The sequence below is a fragment of the Gopherus evgoodei genome, chromosome 1 (assembly GCF_007399415.2).
Source record: "Gopherus evgoodei ecotype Sinaloan lineage chromosome 1, rGopEvg1_v1.p, whole genome shotgun sequence".
NCBI classification, from domain to species: domain Eukaryota; kingdom Metazoa; phylum Chordata; order Testudines; family Testudinidae; genus Gopherus; species Gopherus evgoodei.
In genome coordinates this window covers 698,770-710,794 of record NC_044322.1, presented here as the reverse complement: position 1 = coordinate 710,794, position 12,025 = coordinate 698,770, and the positions used below count along the sequence as shown (strand labels likewise).

The following is a 12,025-nucleotide window of genomic DNA, read 5'->3' as shown; positions in this document are numbered from 1 at the left end:
AAATATTAATATACTTATACGAGGCACTGGTGAGACCTCCTTTGGCAAAATGTATAAAATTCCGATCACATAGGAACAAATTGGAACAAATTGATAAACTAAACAATAAGCCGTCAGGACCAGATGGGATTCACCCAAGGGTTCTGATGGAACTCAAATGTGAAATTGCAGAATTACTAATTAGTTTGTAACCTATCATTTAAATCAGCTTATGTTCCAGGATAGCTATTGTGATGCCAATATTTAGAAAGTGCTCCAGAGGTGATCCTGGCAATTACAGGCCAGTAAGCCTGATTTAAGTATCAGTATAGTACAGAACAGAATTATCACACACACACATTAATACAATTTGTTGGGGAAGAATCAACATGCCTTTTGTAAAGGGAAATCCTGCCTCACCAATCTACTAGAATTCTCCAGCCACTAGCCCCCATGAGGAGTGATGGTTCAATGGTTAAAGTGCTACCCTGGGACACAGAGGATCGGACTTAATTCCAGGCTCTTCCACAGACTTCTCCTGTGACCTTAGGCAACTCACTTAGTCCCTCTGTGCCACAAAAATAAGTGTTTTAATACCGCTCAATATACAGGTATAAATCTAGAAACAAGGAACACAAGCAATCTATACCAGATGGGATACCCAATCCGGGGAACAGTGACTCTGAAAACGACTTGGGGGTTATAATAGCTGAACGTGAGCTCCCAGTTCAGTTCTAGGGCTCAAAAAGTGAGTGCAATCTGGAATGTACAACCAGGGGAATCTCGAGTAGGCGCAGAGAGGTTATTTTACCTCTCTGTTTGGCCCTGGTGTGACCACTGCAGGGATCCAGTTCTGGTGTCTACTGTTCAAGAAGGAAGTTGTTAAATTGGAGGGGGGTCAGAGAATAGCTATGGGAATGATTAAAGGATTAGAAAACCTGCCTTATAGTGATGGACTCAAGGAGCTCGATGTATTTAGCATAACAAAGAGAAGGTTATGGTGTGACTTGATCACAGTCTGTAAATACCAGCATGAGGAACAAATGTTTAACAATCAAGCTAGCAGAGAAACTTACAAGAGGATCCAAAGACTGGAAGCCAAAGCTAGACACATTCAGGCTGGAACTAAGGTGTAATTTTTTAACAATGAGGGTAATTAACCAGTGGAACAATTTACCAAGGGCCGTGGTAGATTCTCCATCACTGAGAACTGTTAAATCAAGGCAGGAGGTTGTTCTAACTCTGTTCTAGGAGTTATTGTGGGGCAGGTCTCTGGTCTGCGCTATACAGGGAGTCAGACTAGGTGATCACAGTGGTGCATTCTGGCCTTGGGATCTGCTCAGTGGAGTTAAAAGCACAGCATCATTGGGTGTTGTACTGATAAACATGTCTGTGATTGTGAAGAGCTCAGATGCTACAGTAATTATAGCCAGAGCTAAGAGCTTTAGAGAGATTTCAGCTCTGTGTGCCTCATAAGGACCATTTGGGGCTCTGGGTGGAGAAACTGAACCCTTCCCAACATCCCTTGGTGATGCAGCCTGTCATTAGCACAACCTCCTTTGATGAGGGGTTCTGGGCCCCTCCTGCAGCTCGGCAGTAAGAGGGGGAATCAGGACATGCTTTCACACAGCGAAGTATCTGTAGAGAGTTGCCTGGCAGAACACAGCCTAGATGGGCTGCCCCTCAGTCTGATCCTGATCCTCACCTGCTCTGTGAGCACTAAGAACTTTTGTAGCTGGAGATAGATCTCAAACCCTGCATCCAAATTTCCAATGTCACCAACTTTGGGGGCACTTAGATTGGGGAAGAATTTGTGTGGATTCAATAGAGAGCTAGCAGCAGGCATGTGAGTTTGGCTTGGGTCATTCCCATGTCTATTAAGAATGTGCATGGCCTTGCTTATGCAGTGTGTGTGTGTCTCATGCCTGACTAGGGGAGGAGACCCTCTGAACTGTGCCCAGGAACCCAGCGGCTCTGCGAGCCCGTCACTGTTATGTCCGGCTGTCTATGGTGTAACCCTGTTCCTTACAACAGGGGTCTTTGCAGCCAAGTGCAGAGGGTAACAGCGTCTCTGCAACTGATGGACTGTGTGGCCACTAACTAACCCTCAGTGCCTGCGTTTGTGGGTGCTCCGCTTGAGATACGGCCAGCAGTGCCAGCTCCTTGGATTTCATCAGGAGACTTGCACTATTGCCCATCTTTCTTAAAGCCCCAACTTCTGGAATCAAGACACTGCTCGGCAATCTCACCTTTCAGTTTTGACAGGCCCGGCTGGATTCTGTGCTGTGCCAGCAGAGCTCCGCCGTGCGATGCAGAGAGTGGAGATGGCAAAGTCCAGTTAAAGTGGTTTGATTCTCTGGCCTTTTCTCTGTCTTCCCCAGTGGAGTTTAGAGCAGCCTGGGTGCTGGGCTGACCTCTCCCCATTAGTAACGGCTTCCTGGAGCACAGATTACTCTGGCCAAGTCTGAATTCCCTGCGGTGCCATTCTGTGAATACCTGAAGCTTATGGGTGGCGCGAGTCTCTTCTCAGTGGGGAGGGGGATGAGAAGGTCCTAGCTCCCCTCACTACGAGGCCCTGCTCCTGCTCCTCTTTCCCTCAAGTCCCCATAACCCGCCCAGGGCAGCTGGAGGGTCCAGGTTCCCCAGAGTGACCCTTTCTCCCTGAGCAGCACTTACCTTGGCTTAGCTCTGGCTTCTGGCCTTTCTAGTGGATGGGTTTTGGGGGAAGATGAGGGGGAAGGGCGGGGTCGCAGAGGGGATGGGGCTCCTGCCTGTGTCCCACTTTTCCCTTTAGAAAGGGCAGCCATCCTGCACTGAATGGGCTGGGCTGGGATAGGAGCTGGCAGTGCCTCTGTCAGGGAGCTGAGGCCTGTTTCCACCCCTTTGCATTGCTGGGGCAGCATCAGATGAGTGGAATGATGGCCAGAAAATGGGCCAGAGTCGACCCTCACTCACAGACACAGCTGTGCTCCACATCTGGGGAATTACGGCTAGATGGGGGGGCACTCTGTAGGTTTGCTGAATGCAGAGCCATCAATGGGCGTGGAGTGGTTGGGCTGCCTGAATGGCTTCTCCTGGGGTTCCTGTGTTAATCATGTCTCTGACATGACTCACTCACAAGCCCTTTCCTGAGGACGCAGGGGAAGGATGTGTGACTGTGCCCCATGAATAGCCCCTGACCACAGCTGGAGCAGTCCCCATGGATCACACAGCACCCAGAGCTGGATGGGAGGCTCCAGGATGGAATAGGTGATCCATGTTTCTCGTCTCCTGTCATAACATTTCTTCCCAGATCTGGACCTTAGCCTCCAAAATATGGGTGTTAGCATGAAAACCTCCAAGCTTAGGTACCAGCTTAGACCTGGTATCGCTGCCACCAGCTAGGAATTATACAGTGCCTAGCTCACTGTGGTCTCCCCAAAACCTTCCCTGGGGGACCCCAGACTCAGATGCCTTGAGTCTTACAACAAAGGGAAATAACCTCCTCCCCTTGTTTCCTGGTTACTTCCTCCCAGGCTCCCTTCCCTGGACGACCCTATGAGATTCCCTGTTTACAGTCCTGGAAACACAAGTACCGAGAGATCTAATCTCTCCCCCTCTCACCTAGAGGGTATGCAAAGTCAGGCTTAGTAAATCTAACACAAAGAGATTTCCCCCCTGACTTCTTCCCCCCACCAATTCCCTGGTGAGCTGCAGACTCAATTCCCTGGAGTCCCCACTAAAGAAAAACTCCAACAGGTCTTAAAAAGAAAGCTTTATATAAAAAAGAAAGAAAAAAGACATTAAAAATAGTCTCTGTATCCAGATGACAATATACAGGGTCAATTGCTTAAAGAAAAAAAATGAATAAACAACCTTATCCAAAAAGAATACACTCCAGCAGCTACACACATGTAAATAGAAAAAGACAATATAAACCTATTGTCTTACTATCCTTGTACTTACAACTTGGAAACAGAAGATTAGAAAGCCTGGAGATTCCTGTGATCACTCTCAGAGCCGAGAAAAAAAACAGACCAAGAACACAGCACTCACACCCAAAACTTCCCTCCACCCAGATTTGAAAAAGTCTTGTTTCCTGATTGGTCCTCTGGTCAGGTGTTTCAGGTTATTGTTGTTACCCCTTTACAGGTAAAAGAACGTTAACCCTTTGCTATCTGTTTATGACATCTCCCATGACAGCAGCGCTGCAGGTGGTTCATGAACTGATCCTGCACTTGACTAATGCCCTGATTATCCCTGCACGCAGGTGCCTGCTTTTCATACTGTACATGATTGGATTAATCAGGGGTGGGAGCAGCAGGGAGATGTAGCCCAGGACAGTTTGAAGCAAGGGAGATGAGCCGTTTCCAAATCTGTGTATCAGAGCAGGGCCGATCTCTGCTGAATAGAACAGCAGGATGGCACAGAGGTGGGAGACGCAGGTGTTCAGGGCCCTGAGGCGCCCTGCTTTGGATGTGATGCTCAGCACTGTTTTGAGGATCATCATGTAAGAGAGGAAGATGAGCAGTGAGTCCAACCCCATTGTTAAGAGTTTAATATACAAGCCGTAGATGCTATTCACTGTGATATCTGAACAAGCCAACTTCATGACCTCCTGGTGCAGGCAGAAGGAATGAGAGAGGACATTGACTCGACAGTATCGGAACCTTTTCAGTAGAAATGGGAGCGGGAATACTAGAACCAAATTTCTTAGTGCAAATACCAGTCCCATTTTGCCTATTCTTGGCAGGCTTAAGATGGAAGAATATCTCAGCGGGTTACAGATTGCGATGAAGCGGTCAAAGGCCATCAACAAGAGGACGGAGGACTCAGTTTTTGAAAGCGAGTGGATGAAGAATATCTGGGCAAAACAGGCACTGAAGCTGATCTTCCGAGAGTTAAACAAGTATATGCCCAGTATCGTCGGCATGGAGGATATCGATATGCCAAGGTCTGTGATGGCCAACATGGAAAGGAAAATGTACATGGGCTCATGGAGGCTTGGATCTGTTTTTATAATTAACAGAATGCCTGAATTTCCTACTATTGAAATAACATAAATTAAGCAGAAGGGGACAGCGATCCAGAGATGGATGTCTTCCTGGCCAGATATCCCGGTGAGAAGGAACACTGCAGAATTGAATTTGGTGTCATTGACAGCTGACATAATGAACTGGGCAGGTCCAAGAAATGTTGAGCTTTCATTCCTGAAAAGAAAAAAGAACAGGAGACTAGATAATATTTAACAAGACCCCTTTCTGCTTTCAGTGAAAGTCTAGAGACTCCCAGGAGCTCATGGCAGATCAGCAAGAATAGGGTCTTCGCTTTACAACGCTGAGAGGAGGATCGGCAATCCCAGGCTGAATCAGACCTGCAGTCCATCTAGCCCACTATGCAGTGACCAGTACCAGGTGCTGCAGGGGAAGGTAGAAGAAGGCATAGACATCTATGTGATAACCTGCTCCCAGGGAAAATTCCCCTCTTCCCTGAGACCGAATAGTCAGAGATATCTTATGCTGTAAATCAGGCAGGTTTTGGGCCCTTCCAATACTTTTTAAAAAAAATCTTCACTACTGTAGTTAAATATTCTGGTAACCCATATACACCTACACTCCCCTTTTGAATCCTGCTAAACTCTGGTCCCCATTGATGTCTTGTGGCTTTGAATCCCACACTCTGCTTGAGCGCTGTGCGATTTTACAATTGTGACATTCACGCAGACCACCTTTCTGGCCCTCCACTTCTGAGAGTGGCCCATTTTATCTTGACATGTGTGTAAACACATGGTGAGAGCATGGTGAATGCTGTCATTGCATTTATCTGTCCTGCACTGAAGCTATTTATAAACAGATTTCAGTATCTATCTATCTATCTATTTTCTCCACTCCTGAGAGTTCAAATTATGCCACTGCCTCTTTGCAGTGCATGGGATTTTGAGAGCGAATACCAGAGATACATGCTGGGAAGAACCTTTTTTGGGCTACAGCCACGTTACGCAACTTGTTTTGCCAGTGCTGGGATGCTGTTCTGAAATGCGGCAACTGTTGTTGAAAAGCTCTTCAGACTGACAGACACAGACACCTCTGGAGAAGTCTGATGGCCTTTGGCCTGCCTGGGTCCTCGTCAGAGTTGGAGGCCTCGGGGTCAGAGATGTGCATAGACTGTTAACTGAAAAATCTCTTATTCTCCCATGTTAGTCTCTTTTTCCTGTGTTGTTAAGATTAAATAGTATTTTGTTTCCAGCAGTCTGACTGATCCTTTGACTCATCACTGCTCACAGACTCCCAGAGAGAAGGACCAAGGGCATCAAACCCGCTTGGTTCTGCTCTACCAACAGTTGACACATAGTGTGCCGTAGCCCAGGGTGGGGGGATGGGAGGATCATGAGATTCCACCCCAGGAGAGGGCAGGGTACAAGACCTGACATCTGGAACTCGGAGACCAGAGAGGGGACAGAGATGCAGGTAGCCGGTAACTCTAAGGGGTCTCTACAGGGAATAAAATTCTGGAACCCTTAGCCAGTCAGGAAACAGAAATATACCAGACCTGTTACCACAGAGCAACACAGCTCTGAATTCCTGCCTTCACCATCAAGCCAGAGAACAAAACCTTTTAAAATGTATTTGCTGATTAAATTTCCAGAAGCAAACAAATCTGAGGCAATTTGGGAACTAGTCACTGATATTCCGTGGGGTCTTGTATCACTCAGCCTCTGGCAGGATCGAGCCCAGAGCATACGGCATCTCTAGAAATGGGAGCCCTTGAGACATCCTGTCTTGGGGCATCAGGGTTTTCACACTCCGACCTCGCTTTGAATCTCAGATTTCTGCGTAGCTTGAATAACTGACCATGGACCCTGGACAAATGCAGGGAAGGGGTTCCCAAGCTACCTAGTGCTGCCTGTCCCCCAGCCCCTGTCACTGAGTCATCCCAATAGCCCAGTGAGTCCTCTGCTGCAGCACAGAACATTTGCAAATGGAAACAACTTTCCGGCTTTCCCCTTCTCTTCGCATTTTAAAGATAGTGAAACCTGCCAACTTACCTAATTCCTGCTAGATGTGGAGCTGCTGATACCAGAGGTTTTCACCCAAAAGTACAAGGAGTCATTGGTGATGTTGCACAGGCAGCAGACAGTATCTCTTCAGACACGGAGGCAGGTATCTTTATGAAGCATGTCTGCACATTCCCTTGGGGCCACTTGGCCATCAGGGAATCTCAGCTGCTTGGCTTAGTGTGCACCAGCTTTAACCCCATCATGGCCAATGCAAATTTTTGGATGTCAATTAACAGGGGATGCCTGGCGATTCTACTCAACTGAGCTGAACCACAAGCCCTGGTGCAGGTTCTAATCCTGGAAACCGGGCCTGTCATCAACGTTCCTGTGGTTCTGATTAGTCACATGGCTATCTCGAGGGTGGCTGAGTGCTAACAGTCATGATGTCACAGCTTTAATCTTGTTGAAATAATATAATAAATAATAATAATAATTAATAATATAGGACCATATTTTTCTCAGCAGCCTTTTTTCTGCATTATAAGCCCAGGGAACAGCCAGGGAATGGAGATTCCACAAAGCTCCATATAAGGATTTTTTTCTTGGATCATTCCAGGAGGGGGGTTCCCTTCCCTTCTCCCTGAGGAATGAAAAGGGGGACCCAGGATCCCCGGAGTTATGGACAGATCTCAGTGGTCCACTGGTAGCTATACCTACTCACTCACAATGTCTGTGCCTCTAGCACTGCTATAAGATACTTTCCATCTCCCGGCTAGCACAGGTTCATCAGAAATGTGCTACCAGGGCCTGTCACAGTAGTTACTGTCTGGAGGATCTGGTAAAGGAATGTTTTACAAGGTGGATGGGAACGAACAAAAATGGGAAAACTGATTAGAGGATCTGATTTGCACAATACCTTAGCCATAGACGGTAGGGAGGTTTCTGCTTTCCATATACAGAGTGAAGCCATACACTCACTCAGTGCAACCTTTGTTTATGTTGTAAGAGAGAAGAATATGAAAAGCCACCAATTTCTCATGGAGATCCAAAATGTCAGCTGGGTAAACAAAAGCTCTTGCCTATCTATCCCACATTGGGGTGTACTGCACCCTCAGCAAGCTTGTGGATGATACTAAGCTGTGGGGAGAGGTAGATGCACTGAAGGGTAGGGATAGGGTCCAGGGTGACCTAGAGAAATTGGAGGATTGGGCCAAAAGAAATCTGATGAGATTCAACAGGGACAATTGCAGAGTCCTGGACTTAGGACAGAAGAATCCCATTACCTGCTACAGTTTGAGGACCCACTAGCTAAGCGACAGTTCTGCAGAAAAGGACCTGGGCCTTAGAATGGATGAGTCAGCAGTGTGCCCTTGTTGCCAAGGAGGTTAACAGCATATTGGGCTTCATTAGCGGGAGCATTGCCAGCAGATCAAAGTGATTCTACCCCTCTATTCATCACTGGTAAGGCCTCATCTGGATTACTGGATTCAGTTTTGGGCCCCTCACTACAGAAAGGATGCGGACAAGCTGGAGAGAGTCTAGCACAGGACAAAGAAAATGATTAAAGGTCTGTGGCACATAACTTATGAGGAGAGGCTAAGGGGACTGGGCTTATTTAGTTTGCAGAAAAGAAGAGTTTGGGGGGAGGGGATTTGATAGCAGCTGTGAACTATCTGAACGAGGGGTCTAAAGAGGATGGAACTAAGCTGTCCTCAGTGGTGGCGGATGACAGGACAAGGAGCAATGGTCTCAATTTGCAGTGGGGGAGGTCTAGGTTGGATATTAGGAAACATGATTTCACTAAGAGGGTGGTAAAGCACTGGAATGGGTTACCTAGGGAGGTGGTGAAATCTCCATCCTTAGAGGTTTTTAAGGCCCATCTTGACAAAGCCCTGGTTGGGATGATTTAGTTGGGGTTGGTCCTGCTTTCAGCAGAGGACTAGATGACCTCCTGAGATCTCCTCCAATTCTTATCTGCTATGATTCTATGATTCATTGAGGGGACAGTGACCCCTATTAATGAGTTTGCATTGTACAGATGCCTGTGCAGTACAAGACTGTATAATTCTGGGATTATTCTGCAGCAAGGGTGCAAGGCAGGAGAGCTGGTACATTGGATATTGTCTCCTATTTGTATGTGGGTGACTTAGGTAAAGCACTCAGATAGGTCAGCTGGGTGGGTGGCACCACCTTCTGTCATGCTGGGTGATAACAGGGCCTGGAGAGCCTGGCTGTGTCACCCGCAGAGCAGCAGCCTGCTCACCTGAATTGTTTGGGGCTCATCAGTTAAACTGGATCCCAGACTGCACTCTCGGTCATAACTGGCCACAAAGGTTTTAGTCCAAACTGATCAATTAAACAGTAAAAGTCACCAGGACCAGATGATATTCACTCAAGAGTTCTGAAAGAACTCAAATATCAAATTGCAGAACTACTGAATGTGGTGTGACACCTATCATTTAAATGAGCCTCTTTATCAGATGACACAATTAGCTAATCATAGACTCTTGGAACATAGGGGTTGGAAGGGACCTGAGGAGGTCATCTAGTCCAACCCCCTGCTAAAAGCGGGACCCATCCCCAACTAAATCATCTCAGCCAGGGCTATTTCAAGCCAACTAAATCATCCAGCATAACCTTACATCATCCCAGCCTGACCTTAAAAACCTCTAAGGAAGGAGATTCCACCACCTCCCTAGGGAACCCATTCCAGTGCTTCATCACCCTCCCATTAAAACAGTGTTTCCTAATATTCAACCTAGACCTCTCCCACTGCCACTTGGGACCGTTACTTGGATAAAAACCCTATGTAAAAAAATTATTATTGATTTTTTTTTCTGCTAATAAGAGCTCACAACTCATATTTTAATATCAGTATTGTTACCTTTCTAGTGCAGTGGATGTTCCCTTGCTGGGCAGGGCTGGCTCTAGCATTTTTGCCGCCCCAAGCAGCAAATAATAAAATAATAATAATAATAATAAATTAATTAATTAATAATAAAAAAGCCGGCATCGGCGGCAATTCGGCAGCAGGTCCTTCGCTCTGAGATGGAATGAGGGACCCACTGCTGAATCACTGCTGAAGAGCCAGGCATGTCACTCCTCTTCATTGGCCACCTCAGGCACCTTCTTGCTACGCTGGTGCCTGGAGCCGGCCCTGCTCCTGGGGTTCCTGTGTTAATCATGTCTCTGACGTGACTCGGACATAAGCACTTTCCTGAGGTCCTAGGGGAAGGGTGCGTGACTGTGCCCCATGAAAAGCCCCTGACCACAGCTGGAGCAGCCCCCATGGATCACACAGTGCCCAGAGGGCTCATGAAGGGCCAGGACTACGACTGCCAGTCAGCATTTTTATGACTTGTGGCTATTTAACCACAGGCAGGACAGTGACAGGCCAGATGTAATGAGAAACAACATCCACATCCCTTCTCTTTATTGACTATCCACAGGAATTCAAAATTCGGAGCAGTCACCAATGTGGCAATTTTTGGGCTAACATTCCACCGGTCCTCTGATTCTCCACGAACACAGTCACTCGGTCAAGGCTGATGCCTGCCTTGGTCTCCTTCCCCCAGTGCCCTGTCCTCCCTCTCCAACCCGTCCCATTGCTCCAGACATTAGATCCTGTCTAAACCTCGCTCTACAGAGTGGAGATCAATAGCTCTTGTTGTCTTGGATGTAAGGATCCAGGATGGAATAGGTGATCCGTGTTTATCGTCTCCCTTGACAGCAGCACTGCAGGTGGTTCATGAACTGACCCTGCACTTGACTAATGCCCTACTTATCCCCGCACGCAGGTGTCTGCTTTTCATGCTGTACACGATTGGATTAATCAGGGGTGGGAGCAGCAGGGAGATGTAGCTCAGGACAGTTTGAAGCAAGGGAGATGATCCCTTTCCAAATCTGTGTATCACAGACAGGCCGATCATTGGTGTGTAGAAGAGCAGGACGGCGCAGAGGTGGGAGACGCAGGTGTTCAGGGCCCTGAGGCACTCTGCATTGGACGCGATGTTCAGTGCTGTATTAAGGATCATCACATAAGAGAGGAAGATGAGCAGTGAATCCAATCCCACCGTTAAGAATGTAATAAACAAGCCGTAGATGCTGTTCACTGAGATATCTGAACAAGCCATCTTCATAACCTCCTGGTGCAGGCAGTAAGAATGGGAGAGGACATTGGCTTGACAGTATCGGAACTTTTTCAGTAGAAACGGGAGTGGGAATATTACAGTCAAACTTCTTAGCACACTTATCAGTCCCATATTGTCTATTGTCTGCACGGTTAAGATGGAAGTATATCTCAGTGGGTTACAGATTGCGACGAAGCGATCAAAGGCCATCAACAAGAGCATGGAGGATTCATTTAACTGAAGTGAGTGGATGAAGAACAGCTGAGCAAAACAGGCTTCGAAGCTGATCTCCCGAGAGTTAAACAAATATATGCCCAGTATCGTTGGCATGGTGGATATCAATAAGCCAAGGTCTGTGACGGCCAACATGGAAAGGAAAATGTACATGGGCTCATGGAGGCTTGGATCTGTTTTTATAATGAACAGAATGACTGAATTTCCTACTATTGAAATAACATACACTAAGCAGAAGGAGACAGAGATCCAGAGATGGACGTCTTCCTGCCCAGGTATCCCAGTGAGCAGGAACACTGCAGAGTTGAATGTGGTGTCATTGACAGCTGACATAATGAACTGGGCAGGTCCAAGAAATGTTGAGCTTTCATTCCTGAAAAGAAAAAAGAACAGGAGACTAGATATTTAACAAGACACCTTTCTGCTCTCGGTGCAAGTCTAGACACACCAAGGAGCTTAAGGCAGATCATCAAAAATATAGTCTTGGATTTACAACACCGAGAGGAGGATAGGCAATCCCAGGCTGGATCAGACCTATAGTCCATATAGCCCAGTATCCAGTGACCAGTACCAGATGCTGCACGTGAACGTAGAAGAAGCTTTTCAATAGGCATCTATGAGATAACCTGCAACCAGGGAAAATTCCCCTGCCCCTGAGACCCATGATTTTGTTCTGTAAATCAGAAAGGTTTTGAGCCCTTCACAG

The 12,025-nt window shown here is 47.0% G+C and overlaps 2 protein-coding genes across 2 annotated transcripts; both read right to left on the bottom strand.

Moving 5' to 3' along the window:
* Positions 1–4,177: 4,177 nt before the first annotated feature.
* Positions 4,178–5,128, bottom strand: LOC115647992 (olfactory receptor 51G2-like). The gene has a single exon (XM_030555024.1). It carries the CDS (start codon positions 5,126–5,128, stop codon positions 4,178–4,180), a length of 951 nt encoding a protein of 316 aa, XP_030410884.1.
* A 5,573-nt stretch (positions 5,129–10,701) lies between these two features.
* Positions 10,702–11,652, bottom strand: LOC115647986 (olfactory receptor 51G2-like). Its single transcript, XM_030555010.1, has one exon. It carries the CDS (start codon positions 11,650–11,652, stop codon positions 10,702–10,704), a length of 951 nt encoding a protein of 316 aa, XP_030410870.1.
* Between the last annotated feature and the right edge of the window lie 373 nt (positions 11,653–12,025).